Raw genomic sequence first — 15,595 nt, forward strand, 5'->3', positions numbered from 1 at the left:
AAGAGAGAGAAGGGTTCTCAATGGGTTCCTCCCATAAAACAAAGAAGCCACTCTTCTTGGTCACTTCTCTTTCTCCCACATATGTCAGGAAAAAAAGAATTGAACTCTATGCTTTCAGTGTCAGTAAATTGAAGAAATTTGGATTTCAGACCTTGAACACTGCACTGATCATAATTTTTTGTGAATTTAGTTTGAACTTTATGATGTAAATTTTGAGTAAAGTATATGTGGCTCCAACTTGTAAAAGTATGTACATCGAAAATTTGCATACCATGGCTGCTTCATGGAATATTCAATTCTTATATTGTTTCAGTCTAACAAAATGCAATTGCTTATTTTTTTCCTTTTTAATTTCTGAAACTTTTGCATGTAATTCATCATTAAATTGTCATTGCATTTCTTCCACAAATAAGCTCACCATGCAGCTATATGGAAAAAATACTACTATAATTGTTGTTGTACGTCATACAAGTGAAATTGATAGAGAATTCAAACCCTAGAAGTCATTCCAGTAGTCAGTAGTAAAGCGAATCTGAAATTTTAGTCAAACAAGATGCACTGAAGTAACATCAATTAGGCTTACTGTAGTCCTGTAACCTAGAAAATTAAAGAACAAAAGCCCATGATATGTGAAAATGCAAAACAAAAAAAATTTATAGCCATATACTATTTTATTAGCTAAATCATATGCAAAAAAAGCATATACAAGGAATAACAAATTAATATAGTAGGTTCCTGAAGCTATGTCAATATACCATAAAAGCAATTCCATAATACAAAGATATTTAAACATTATTGTAGAAGGTTAAAGTAGTAAATTCATAAAAAGATCAACTCAGTGAACTTCTAAATTCAAAATATTTACTACATGTAACTGCTAACCCAAAACATCTGTAGGAAATTGTTTTTCATATTGATACAGCCAATATTTCGAGCCAATTGAGTTCTCTACATGCGAATATTTTTCAGAATATTTTTTGGGTTAAGGATGAGAATATTTTTCCGAATAATCCTTACTTTGGGGATATTTTTTCACCACTCTATAAATAAGGGGCTCTCATGTATACTTCAGGATCTGAATGTTAATTTTGACCATCATGTAAGACCTCGAAACTTGGGTGTTGAGGTGATCGTGTCGGGCACACCACTCAAGGGAGTTGTCCTGTAAGGGCATCCAACTCTTCGAATATTGAGTTCTAAAAGTGCAACGACCAACAGGAAGTAGGTCAAGTAGGCATGACCCGTGATGTAGATCGATTACATATATATGTGTGTGTATACATACATGCATACATACATACACACACACACACACACATATATATATATATACATATATATATATATATACATACATACATATACATATATATATATACATACATACATATATATATATACATACATACATACATATATATATACATACATACATATATATATACATATATATATACATACATATACATACATATATATATACATATACATACATATATATATACATACATATATATATATACATACATATATATATATACATACATACATATATATATACATACATATACATACATATATATATACATATACATACATATATATATATATATATATATATATATATATATGTATTCATTTTTTGCATAAGCATAAAAGGATGACTCGATGTAGGGTTTGGGGAAGGAGATCAAAATGTGTAGACTTTCAAATGCAAATGTATTGCACATAACCACATTTACATAGGAGTTGTAGATAAATCACAAATTTTATTTTTGGAATGTTTAATCATATAATGTAATTTATTAACCTGTAATACAAAAAAACTTGGTTATTAATAATATATCTAATGGTTATTAATAGGTGAAGCTAGGAATATTATCTATAAAAATATAAAAATCTTTTAAAAGATATAGGATCCAAATACAGCATTAATGATTTGAAATAATAGAAATACATCAATCAAGAAATTATTAGAGAAGAAACAAAACGAACACATTGGTGCTTGGGAAACAAGAAAAATATTGTAAAAGAAACTACTGCAATGATAAACTGTTAGGGAAGAGAGACCAGAAAATTCAAAGTTCACCATATCACGATGTACCGCTCAGTACAGACGGTATGTACCGGTCCAACAGGGGATCGGTATGGACGGTACATACTAATATGTCGATACACCCCCACCATATTGTATGTCTGAACATTAGTACATACCGTAGCGATAGTCAGTACACCGGTACAAACCGGTAAAGCAAACCATGTTAGAAATATCAAAATAGATACTAGAAAAAAATCAATTTTATCACCACTTCATCCCCAAAACAATAACTAATATAATTAACTATCAGGTAAACTTGATCTTCATTAAATATAGTGAGCTCAAAGATTAGTGCAACAAACAGGCCAATAGATAGACTCTTTTTTTTCATCTTTACTTTGAAGTCACTTTGGTCTCAAAACATAATACGTGGGGATAGGACAGATATTACATGCAGAGAAAATTAAGTAACATTTGCATATTCTTTTAACTATTCACCATCACTTCTACACCATAAGAAATTCTATGTTGCATGGCCATACAAATTAATAAAGTACTAAGTATAATGAGGTTGAAATCTGAAGATGTTTAATGTAAAGCAATAAAACAATGAAAGAAAACATATAATACACAACATCATTGGACAAATTGAGATAACCTTACCAAGACATATCATGTAGCTTTATTGTTTCATTCATGAATAAGTTGCTTAAGGCATGACAAACATTCCATTGGACCTGAAACACCAAAGAGTTAAAAAGTTAACAAAGACCATCGGAAGATTTTAAATAAACCAACCTCCATGCAATTATTTGTAAAGAATGAGGTTTTGCCATTGAATTTGTTTTCTCAAGGTGCTTGGTAAAACAAGATATTAGTCATCACTTATCCTACTGATACACAATGTTAACCATGAGCAAAATGTAGTGAAGCAAATGCTTGACATACCTTTACATTGCCAGTAGTCACACAAGAAACAAATGCTTGCACCATTCTCTCAAGCCAGTGGGCATTTCCATGAAAAGCTGACTTTGAACCACTGATGATGAAAATTAACCAGTCATTTCTTTTGTACATTAATATAAGAAAGACAAATGCACTAGTTAACTAATAGAATACCATTAGTACCTTGGCAAACTTTCAGCAGAATGATTAGTTAATCTGATAAATCTTGACAGGTTTCCAAGAGCCCTCACAGCATTTGACTTAATCTATAAAAATAAGTTAAAATTTTAGGAACTGTTGGAGTGAAATTCAAATACTGACGATAAGAATAATGAGTGAATCTCCTAGACATGAGCAAAATGACACACCTATCTTCATTTTGAAATTTTCTGAAAGGAACCACGATGCTGATTTAGAGATTTGTTAAAGCAATTAACGGAAAAGCATAAAAAGAAGAACAAAGAATTACATATGATTTTTAATGACCAAGAAAAGCCTGTAATAGTGTCCCCAGAGGTTTATTTTGTTAGATTTGCAATAGAAAATGTATCTCCTAATTATATTGATGGCAGTATAAGAAGAGGAACAAGGCTTACAGGAGGAGCTAGTGATCATGAGAACATCCGACTCTTGCGAGAAGGGAAAGGGACGAGCTTGATGGTCTTGGGATCCCATGAACACATTGATGAGCAACAGGTTCAGTCTGGTGATGAGACACTATCTCCCTTGTTGTCCACGTTTCATGAATTCCATGGAGATAACAACATCACCAACAACCATCATCCAATGTTGGCAACAACATCGTGGTACCACTACTCAAGAGTCAGGGTACGATGGTCGAGGAGTAGTATTTACTCATGGCTAGTGACTTAAAAAGCGCTAGGCGCTCGCCCAAACGAAATGAGATGCTCTGAAATATTAAAATAAAAAAATATATAATATAATTGATAAATATGATTATATAAATAAAAAATATAATATTAAATTAAAAAGATCTAAAGTACCATCCTAGTATATCCCATTGCAGGCTTATTTTACTATTAAGAGCAAAGGGACATATTTGCTTTGTACAATAGTTAACAATCTACTATTAACAGTATATTATTTACTGTTTACAGTAATTAAAGGGAGAGAAAAGAACTTTTAACAGTAGGAAAAGGAGAGAAAAGTGTCATCGACGGTAGAAAGTGAGGAAGGAGAAGGCAGCGGTGACGGAAGAAGCTGCGGACAGCAGCAGTAGTGGAGGAGGAAGAAGCTGCAGATGACAACCGTGGCAGCAGCAGCAGCGGCAGCAACGGAAGCTGCGGACAGCAGCAGCAGCGGTAGCGACGAAAGCTACGGATAGCGATGTTGTGGGTGGAGGAAGCTTCAGAGGTGTCCATCAATAGTGGAGGAAGCTACGGTCCTCACCGTCGGTGGTGGAAGGAATTGCACCAGAAGTAGCGGTGGCGGAAGGAAGCTACGGACGAAGGCTAGCCCGTTGAACCCGTCCATCGGCGCTAAAGGAAGCTTCAGTCCGCTACGTCTGCAACGGAGGCAGCAGCAGAAAGCGTTGGTGCCGGACTGTAACGGACAAACTTCTAAACAAGATGTTGGATGTAATGCTTATGTCTGTCCGTTGTCTTTTGGCATGTTCATGCCTTGTACAGCAGGTAGAGGGGCGGCCGAAGGCTAAATAGTCTCATGTTAGTTGGGTTGGTGGCCTCTTTAGGCTTGTAAATAAAGGTTGTGTCATGTGGACACGTGCGAGAGCTTTTCGATCTGTAATGGACCATTTTACCCTTTGTTGTGTCACTATTCAGAGCTTGTAAAGTCTGTTTGTAATTTGCATTGTCTATGAAGTGTTTTTCGGACATGTATGCTTATGGATCCCGATTGAGGCGTTCTCTTTAACCCGTTCTCTCTTTTGTTGGTCCTAAGGGACAATGGGAGGCTTCGGGGAGGCTGACCTTTGCGGACGGACGCGCGAGGGTGCCGCACGCCTTAGGCAAAACCAGCTAAGGTCGTGACAGGACGCAGAAGCAGCACTTGAGTTGATGGCTCGGGGTCGTGCAGGTGTGCGGGGGTGGCTTGTGCAGGTAAGAAACGAGGCACTATTGAACCGAACCAAACTTAAAAGTCTGGTTCGGTTGCTTCATTTGAATCAGGCACTCGACGCCTGGGTTCAAGCGAACACCCAGGCAACATCTCATTAAAGCACGTCGCCAGGTTCACCCATGAGGCGCTCGGGCCTCACCTTGCCTCACCTTGCCCGAGCGCCCAGGCGCCTATTTAAATCACTGCTCATGGCACATAGGTTTCGGATCACAAAGCATGAGGATCCGTGCAGCTCATTTATGGCTGCAAGGATAAGGGGAAGGGGAAGGAATGGATGATTCGTCTCATATGTCATAAAGCCTACCCAATAGTGACATTGATGGGAATTCAACATATTCACAGCCTTCCTACCATTATGATGGAATAACCAACATATACATGGTGGAAGTTGGTCATTCTTCTCTAAGTAAGATATGCAACAATGATATGATGACAAATCCTATCATACCTGTTGCGATCCTATTTGTCATATGAGCTTCCTACCATAAAGCCATCAATGATGATGCGGCATCAACGTACTTCTCATAAGAGCCCCCTATCACAGAGTCATCAATGATAATGCAGCAACGACTATGACCACGTTATTACATCAATGGGTCCTACAGATGACATTCTATCCATCATATCGAGGATCCCAAACAATACTCGATATTGGACCCATATCGATCCTAGATGTATTGGTCCGGGTTCGAGTAGGTATTTGTCTTTGTTTTACATTTCATTTAGTATTTTATAAGCATATATATTGTTTATAAACCTATTTTGATTCACCAGGAAGGTCCCTTGTGAGCTCAACACGAAGATTTTTGTAATATCGAGTTAAATATGCTAACAAAACAAGAGCAAGACTCAATTTTTCATCAGAATATGTCTTAATTTGTGTTGCCTCTCTAGATGAGACATTTTCATTAATCCATATCTTATTTTTCAAAAACAAACTATCTAATTTGATTACATATAACCAGAAAAGGGGATATATTAGGTTAAAATAGATTATTTGGGAATATCTTATGTATGTACCAAAATCTGGCGCATACCAGTATACAGACACTCAGTAGACTTGTATGGACCAATATTTTTAACTGGTCCACCCAGTGACCGATATAGCATCAGTACCCGAAATGGCAGGCCTTGACTGCTACATATCAACAAGAAGACAATAGATGTTGTCACATGGTCAAACAACCACAACTGCCATAAAGAAATAATTACACAATCTTAAATCTTAATGTCTGTTAAGCTTCATAAATTCTGGTTCATACCTTGCCTGTGATTTCTCTCGTCCCTAAAAGAATCAACAGTATTTTTAAAATTCTTAAGATATTAGAAATTAAAATCTTTACTTAGAAAATTTTAGTATTCTTAGAGAAGGATTCAAGTGCTTAATGTTTTGCTAATATCAGTCGCAACATCTTGTGGCATCCTTATACCAAGACACCAGGATCTCAACCAACATGGATATAGTAGAATTCGATATTTGACTTTGATCTGTCGCCTAACTATGCTGGAATAATCTGGACTAAACAGTCTATTTTGACTTAAAACCAGTGATGTATTAATCGAGTGCTTCAGCCAAGAGAGAGATCACCATTAGGACTCCATAGCATCATGTTGCATCAGATGATGAAGGGGACTGGATAAAAAGAGCACATGTTTCTTATTTTAATGCATAATTTTCCATATATTGAAGTTTTAATGATCTCTAACTCCCATGAAACCTAAATCAAGGTTCCTGATTACAACTCATGAATCTTTTCCATCTCAGCAACACGATTCAGAACTGAGGATCATAGACAAAAAGCTAAGACAATAAAAGCACTAAACCAATAATAATAATAATAATAATGAATCTCTCTGAGTTTTCTGCTTCCATTACTAGCAACCCAATTCGATGATCAGTTAATTACTTGGTAAAATAAATATATCTTACCTAATAATAGCAAATTAAGAAATCAGCATGTAGCATGATTCGCGATCAACATGAACCAACTGATCATCTCCACGAACCAAGAGAAGCATCTAGTATGTCTCTATCTACCACAGAAATAAATAGTATGGTATACCAATGGTGTCATACCAGTCCAACCAGATAACAGTATGCTGGCAAAGAACTGTGCCACCTATATACCAAACATAAACCACAATTTTAGAACTTTTAGGTATGTACTGATCATATTAATACCATAATGATTAGCTTCTATCAGTTGATGAGTTCCTGTACTTGTACTAGACCAAAAATTTTGAACTTCGGCACCTACACCAGTACATTGACTTAGATGGTTTACATTCTAGATAACAAAGTCATATGATGTACAACCTTTTTGAGAAAATCTGGCTCCTCCTAGAGAAAGAAAAAAGGTGAATAGGATGGTTTTCATTAAACCAGGGTTCGTCATTTCGGGTACCGGACCTGTTTCGGAGATTTGTCAGGTCAGTATGTGCCAGTCTGCACTAGTGTACCAACATGGTACACTGGGGCATGCCAATAGGAACTCGGGTGATCTGCATCTCGGTCGCTGGTCATACCAGTTCTTACCATCCATACCGTGCCACCTCAGGTGGTACAACATGTTGAGTTTATTAAAATTGTCGAGTTATTTTCTTGTGTCTTCCTTGGCCCCAGTTCCTTTAACTGCCACATCCTATTCCCCCAAACCTATGCCACAATCAAGCGCTTCTTCCTGACGCCTCTCCTTTGCCACCACACCCACATTTGAGTACGTTCTGATGCCCCTCTTCATTCCTGTCTAAAAGAAGCAGAAGAAAAATAACGAAGGAGAAATAGGACAATCAGAAAAGATGTAACAGCCTAGGAAAGAAAAACTGTAGGGGAGAAAGAGAGGAGAGGAGAAGGAAGAACTGCTCATCACCTATACCCTGCTTCAGGTTGCTGCTCGTGGCTGTGTCATGGAAGAGAATCGAGGGATGTTATCAGCAGAGAAGCAAAGATGGAGAAGAGAAAGAAGAAAAAGCAAGGAAGGATAAGAAAAAGACACAAATTGAAAAAAAATGAAAAAGGAAGTAATGAGAAGAACAAGAAAACATATTCCTTTTGTATATTTTATATTTTTATCATATAAAATTAATTTATCATTGTACACATTTATATTTTTAAATTTTATTGAAACATCAGACCGATCAGTCTGGACAATTATCCAAATGACCAAAGGCATGGCCAGTTCAAGTACTAGTTCAATCTTGATAACTATAATTTAGAATCCATTTTGCTAGTATTTTCACAAAATATTGTCGACCTTTTCAGGAACGCAAACCAAATAACTGTCACAATTCAGCCTATCCATATATGCAAACAAATAGGCATTTGCTATATATTAGAGCATCAACAGGTTCAACACATCTTTTACATCATACCAACAGAAAAGAGAATGTAAGAAATAAATATGGTGGATACAAATATGAGGAAACATATTTGGATGTAAGTTGTAAGTTGTAACCACCTCACCTTATCACCATCCTTAGTTAATCGTAGTGCACTTTCAACTAAAAGATAGATAGAGTCAGAAAGCCTTATTTCACCTGCATCTGAGAATTCTTGAGCTTAAAATGAAATATAGGTAAAAAGCCTGTAAAATAAGACAAATGGCAACAAATCTAACCTTCAGATCTATCCAAGTCCAGTTCAGTTGCTCTGTGGCGAAGGGCGTCACATATATTTGCTAGAGCCCATGAAGCGGTAATCCGTACCTGGATGAAGAAAAACATAATTGTAATAAAACTAGCCATTTAAAAGATAAGAAAACAAAAATGTAATTCTAGTAAGAAAAGGTAGCAATATTAAAAACAGAAAAGTAGGTACCGAGGCTATGGGACCGTGTGAATTATAATCAACTGCACGTATAAATTTGTCAATCACTGTTGATCTGAAAAATGGCACTCCGATGAAAGTGAAATGTAACTCCAGATTCTAAATCACTGCAATTTGAGATGCAAGAACATCCAAGATAGAATTACCGAGAAACAATTTCTGAGAAACATGTTAGGACACCAATGGCTCGGCATGCAGCTGATCTGACAGAAGGAACTCCATCACCGAATGTTGCAGTAACCTATGGAATGCACATGGTGAATACTTCCATATACTACTTACCAAAAAATATCCTAAATTTTTTGTTTAATAATAGAAACTGTAAATGATCTATGTCAGTATTTGTCACAACATACAGCTGAAGAAATAACAAATTCTTGTTTGTCCTTAGTCAAAGAGGAGAAAACACCCGATGTCATCCCAGCAAAGCATGTAACTGATGCTGCCCTCACCTGAATGAGCATAGGCATGAGTTGATCAGTATCTACCAAAAGAACTACAAGAAATTTTGTTTACAATCCATGTAGAAAAAAAACGAATAACTCATTTTTACATGAAATTTCAACATCATTATGCACCATAAACCCTAGATGATTGTCCTCCAAACATATGAAATCAAGTGAACTCAATCCCTATGTTTAATACTTCTGAAATATATTGATCACTGTCTCACATTTGAATTTTGAAGGCCAGATAAACATAAATCCATGAAATAGATATTGTTTTGAGATTTCAAAGTCCTTTATGTGATTTTGAATACAAAAGCAATAAGAAATATGATGATGAACCCTCTTGCTGAGAAAAAAAATATAAGAAGAACAAGAAGGCAAGACGTAGAAGAATTCCACAAACCAGGCTAAAGTTGTTATCTAATATTCATCCAGTATTTGTACAGAAGGCCCAAACTGGCAGGTATAAAAGAATACAAAGTAATAGCAATAATGAGTCAGGAAGAGATCATATCTATAACTCATTCAGATATTCTTCTGCTGATCATCTAAGCTTAATAAAGATAAACAACAATAAAATAAGGAAACAAGCATATGCAGATTCAGACTCATAAGATACATTAGGTTCAGACCATGAACTATTGTGGTGCAAATTGAAAGACTAGATCTTGCAATACTATAACTTACAATTGGAGAGGCATGTGATAGTGACTCAGGTAGATGCTTTACGATAATCTCATTCCACTGCTCAAGCCCACATGAGGCACAATCTCCATTTAAGGCCACTGGACCATCAAGTTCATACGAAGGAGCAGATGATATCTTCTTACTTCTGGTACAATCAGAAATACGCTGGATATCAAGTAATCTAAAATCTTGGAGGTCATCGGCTCCTTTAAATCCAGAGACTGCACGAAGGCACTCATCGAGAACCTAATTCACAAGCTTTAAATAATCAACTCATGTGGTTAAGATAGTGAAAGATTGAATGCAGCAATGCCTAAATTAGCAATCATCAATCTCAAGAACAAGTTTGATGTGATAAATATTATATAAGAAGCTGAAATAATAGTTGCATTTAAACCTTCAATCAGAAGGACCAGGCTATGAGATAAAGGCAAGTCATCTTATTTACTCGAAACCAAGGTTTAAAATACCAAAAAGATACTGACACTGGAATCCTGCTGGACCATTATGCCAAAGTCAGTATGGTACCGTTAGACCTCAAGAAATATGAAAATAAATGTTCAATGCTGACGTTCGGTCAGTACACTGTAGAACTGGCTTATTGGTGCACATCAGAATGTTACGTTAGAAAATCACGAGATTTCAAACTATGCTTGAAACAACATGAAACAACTAACTTGTACTTGCAAAATAAATTTATTGGGCCAGGGCTCAACCATCACATTTTGTGAGTAAACATACAAGCAAACCATCATGCATGTATGGTTGTGAATACTAATGGGAGACAATGAAGATTCCTTATTTTCCATATGGCAAGGATTTAGACCTCAGTTGATACCTTCTCTAGTAACCATTTGGAATGCAACTGTGTTGATATACCAAGTGGTATAGCAACTTATCACCAGAAGAAAATATGATAGCAAACTGAATACCAACCGGTAATGACCTATATGGTCCGATATCAATCCTTGAATGAATGGGTATATACCGGCAGAACATACTGCTCCAATTGGTATATAAAACCTTGCCATTTATAGAGAATGACAACAATTACAAAGTGTCAAGTCGACAATCTTTTTCTAAATTTGTTTTTATTTCTGTGAAAGCTAACATTAGAAAATACTGAACCTTTAAATCCAAGGAATTATAAGACTCAGTGGTGACCAACTGCAACAGCATTACTAGAGCCTTAATGAGCCTAATAGAATATTAAAAAAATGTTCTTTAATTTCACTTTAAAGATCTTACATGGTTGTGTTAATGGATGATGATGAGAAGGAGAATGTTTGTATACAGTGAAGTGTATGATACTTTAAAATAATGTACCTTGAATAGGAATTATCTTGACATGCCAAGCCACATATGCTGTACTGACACATGGGCAGGCCAAATTTTGACGTATGCGGAATATGACCAAAATACATGGCAGTATGCTGTGTCAGGACAGTTTTGACACCCCACTGTGCCATGAAATAGCAATCATTTTGTGAATTAACCCTAAATTCAGGCATCAACTTTTCATAATTTGAACTTTTTGCAACAAAAATAATTCAATAGATCTTCAACAACCCTACAAAACACCTGTCGTTATTAAGGCCCATAGATTTAAACAGTGACAGGCTGTAGTAAGTTTTCAGAAATCCATCTACACAGCAGTCTACGACAGGTCTGGGACTTCAATGTAATACTCAACCAGAAACTTCAACCTTTTTTTATTTCTCTTCAAAGAAGCATCATAACAAAGACTTTCAAAGACATTCCACATAAATTTTGGAAATCAAAACTGATTTTTAATTTGAACCTTGGCTCCTTGAAGGAAAACACATGAAGCAATCAACTGAGATACACCTTCCATTCCAAGAGATGAAAATTTAAATGCCAATTCATTTCAAATTTGGAAATTTTCCATTGAGTCTAGTCTTTTGCAAACCAGAAAATGGAACAGAAGAGTTTATCGGCGATGAATCATTCAGCGAGCACAGTAGCCGAATCTTCAAGTAATAAAGAATCAATCAATTAAAACTAGATGAGACAATGGAAAAAGGAAGACAAAGGATGAGAATGGTACATGATCCCAAATTAAGGAACAGCCGTGCCCTTCTGCCCTTCTTAGAGCTGAATCATGGAGAAAATCCATATTGCTAAACCCAAATCCATACACTAGCCTGCTAAAAGAATGGCATTTCAAGACTCTGTTTATGAATGGTGCCAATGGCCAGCTGGCAAGGGCGAGGCGTACCATTCTGTTTGCAACATGGTAATATTGAGAGCAGTATTGAGGTTTTGGGTTCTTTGCTTTTTTTGCTTCATCTCAAATTATTTGGACAGTACACCTATCTGAATCAGATAGAACAAGTACATGCACGAGATTTGAGATATTGGTGTGAACCTTGATTTTTGGAAAGAAATTGCAAGACCTTACATTTTGTGGAAAGAAGATGGTTTCTTATATAAGTGGGTTGGTATTACCAACAGTTAGAAACAGAATCTGGCTGGGTCAATCCTCACAAAGATCATATTTTTTTAAATTGTAGCACAGAATATTTGTTTCTGCAATGATTTGAAATACCGCCTAAACAGGTAAACACCAGGCAGTATGTATGTATGGAAGTATGTATGTACAGGACGGTATTTACTGGTCTACAGCTGAACCGACACGTGGACCAGGGCTATTCGCCTGGTCCAGTCTGGTTCACAGGCTGCCTAGTAACCCACATAAACTGAGCTTACCCCTCAATTTGAAAATATTCTTCTGTTAAGTTTATGTTTAGGGTTTTTAAATTTTAATAATCTTCTTCTGATCTCCGAGTAGAAGAAGGTTGTTGTTAATAACCTTCTCTCTCGAAGACAATCAATCCTTTTGATCAATCCTTACCTAAAGCCACCTGATGCTGCCAACCCGACTGGTTACTGCTGGCATTGCCAGCCAACCATTGTTGAATAAGGAGAGGAATGAATGGCCAAAGAAATAGAAAGATTATTGAACATAATCATCAAGATTTGAAATCAACAAGCAGCATCCCATTCCATTAGGGACAACTTACCAGTAGCTAAAGTTGTGAACTTCCTCATTATAGCTTATTAAAATGGCCAACCATAAAAAAATTAGTTGGAACTCATTTTTTGACATTATACTGAAAGATGAACAGGAACTGTTGAAATTCAAAAATAGACATATGCTTTCATAATTTCATTATGACATGTAGGACCATTTATCTTAGTAGATACGTATGTATAAGCTGCATTGTACATACAAGGGTGATGAGTATTCAAATAAATGGTAAATTATAAGGATCGTCTACATATAAAGATTTTCAACTGTTATTATCAAATGATATAAGATAGTTACCTTAATAGCAGCCATAATGCATTTTTCTGTGGTTACTCCAACAGCTTTGCTAAATTCTTCCTTGCAAAAACCAGCTACTGCTTCACAGCTAGATTCATGATTCCTTGCGTGCAAAAGTTCATGAACACTATCAGATACTTGTCTCCAAAATCTAGTTACCATACTTGGATAGTTGTGTGCCACTGCTCTCAAGACCTAAAAGATAATGTCAAAAATCAAGAGTCCATGCCTGTATTGAATAGTATATAAAACATGAAGAAGAATTTATTAGATACCAATCAGCTTATCAGGAATGCACAATTTACGACTACACCTCTATCCATGAGAAATTTTTTAAATAAAAAGCCCTTATCTCAGTATATTTTAGTACCAAGCTGAGGAACAGACTAAAGCATTCAAACAACGAAACTGATCTACAGAGCTACCAAAGCAACTAAGAGAAGAGTTATCAGAATCTACTAATTAAATAAATCATGGTTAAGTAAAACAAGCAGAAAAAAACAATAGCTTCCTCTTGATCAAGGAATTGTGTCTTTGCTCAGTTACAATAAAGCAAGACAAAAGACTGAGTAATTTGTCTAGTGAAAACAATATGTTAAGAGCCTGTCTGCTTAAGTTCATAACAGTTCTTAACTCTCTCTCTCTCTCTCTCTCTCTCTCTCTCTCTCTCTCTCTCTCTCTCTCTTTCTCTCTCTCTCTCATTCATTATGTCTTTGCTGCAATGCATTCTGTTCATTTAAATCAGCATTCCACTCCATCATCCTGTTAACACTTTGCTTTGTAAAAGAATACTCAGCCCCCAGGTTGATAGTGGACAAGGTTTGCCTAGGTGATACTAGGCTGTGACCCCTTAGTAGCCTAAACAGCACAATGGCAATTAAGCAGGTGCTTAAACTAAAATATAACCAAAATCCAATATAACAGTATGAATTACTATATTTTCGAATAGGATAAAACATTAGCCTAAACAGCACAATGGCAATTGAGCTGAGTGCTGGCAGATGTTCCTGCCCATACCTTATTGGCATTTGAGCATAATGGACTTGCATACAGGAAGAATAACTGTTATTTCAACAGTTGCTCTATTTCTGAAAATGTTCTACTCAATTTGTCCAAAGATTTGGTAGTAGAAAAAAATTGGTTAATCTGGTGGGAATTAAAGGCTTGCAATCAGTAATCCCCAATGCATGATATATGAAACAACATCATAAGAAGTGACTTTCATGAACTTGGTTGCTTGCTTGCCCAGAACTATAGGGAAGATCATAAACTCTGAATTGTATAGGGTGCATTATAATTTGCATCTTTATATTGACGCCACCATCATAATACACATACTAGCGCTTGCTTTCCAACCACTTATCCAGAAAAGTTTAGTTTTCTTTTGTAGATGATTCACATTATAAGTTTCCATTGTTTGGAAATTTCAAGCACTGGGGCTTTTTTTCATTGTCATCATTATTGGATACCCTTTAAGCCTTTATCAACTCTTTGATCCATCAAAGGAAGCTACTACTACCAAGGTGAGCCTCCTAAGATGGCCTAAAATGCTAAAAGCCATGAAGAATATACTAAGTCTTCATCAGCATTTTGTATTACATTCATCTAGGAGAAAATTAATTCAGTACTGGCAAATTCAATCAAAATGCAATTTAAGAACCTTTACAATTTACATACAACTAATAACTAGAAAAAATAAGCACTAAGATATTATACCTGAAGGGCCTCAAAAACAACACTTGGATGTCTCCTCTTCTCCGATAAGTGAAATAAAGTAGAGAATATGGATGGCTCTAGTTGGTCATGAGAAAAACCTGAACAGATCAAAGTTTCAGTTTACATTGTCACTTGTTTAGAACATCTAATAATCATAAATAGATTTGCATCACTAAACCTTATGTTGGAGTCTGAAAACAAAACAACAACTAACCAAAGTTTCTAAGGCAAGCTTATTGATTATTACAAACATACTGAAAGCATACAACAATTCAGCAAATGATTGACTTGCATAATCTAACCAAAAGTTTAACTTCAATTCCCTCATGAACCAACTACAAAGCTTGAAAATAATTGGACATACAACAATAGATTCAGAAAAACATTTATGATTAAAATACTACTACTTTATTTCAAACCAAGAGGGTCAGTTTTAAAGCAACACAATGTTACTCATGTGCAGCGAATACATTTTATATCAATGTGTC

At 35.8% G+C, this 15,595-nt stretch overlaps 1 protein-coding gene across 2 annotated transcripts in view; it reads right to left on the reverse strand.

Annotated features, from left to right (window-relative positions):
• Window positions 1-2,628: 2,628 nt before the first annotated feature.
• LOC135665224 (uncharacterized) overlaps window positions 2,629-15,595 on the reverse strand; it is a 28,390-nt gene continuing 15,423 nt past the window's right edge. Inside the window, exons 14-24 of one of the 2 annotated variants that reach the window (XM_065177150.1) lie at window positions 15,108-15,205; window positions 13,392-13,586; window positions 10,043-10,288; window positions 9,263-9,358; window positions 9,053-9,147; window positions 8,894-8,961; window positions 8,698-8,781; window positions 8,544-8,617; window positions 3,167-3,249; window positions 2,987-3,077; window positions 2,629-2,775 (exon numbers count right to left, since the gene is read on the reverse strand). In XM_065177150.1, coding sequence (XP_065033222.1) covers window positions 2,698-2,775; window positions 2,987-3,077; window positions 3,167-3,249; window positions 8,544-8,617; window positions 8,698-8,781; window positions 8,894-8,961; window positions 9,053-9,147; window positions 9,263-9,358; window positions 10,043-10,288; window positions 13,392-13,586; window positions 15,108-15,205 — 1,208 coding nt within the window. In that variant the 3' untranslated portion in view covers window positions 2,629-2,697. Of the gene's footprint in view, window positions 2,776-2,986; window positions 3,078-3,166; window positions 3,250-8,543; window positions 8,624-8,697; window positions 8,782-8,893; window positions 8,962-9,052; window positions 9,148-9,262; window positions 9,359-10,042; window positions 10,289-13,391; window positions 13,587-15,107; window positions 15,206-15,595 lie in introns of both variants that reach the window. The other variant, XM_065177149.1, reaches the window with a different exon arrangement.

This window comes from Musa acuminata, unplaced genomic scaffold (genome assembly GCF_036884655.1).
Source record: "Musa acuminata AAA Group cultivar baxijiao unplaced genomic scaffold, Cavendish_Baxijiao_AAA HiC_scaffold_960, whole genome shotgun sequence".
NCBI classification, from domain to species: domain Eukaryota; kingdom Viridiplantae; phylum Streptophyta; class Magnoliopsida; order Zingiberales; family Musaceae; genus Musa; species Musa acuminata.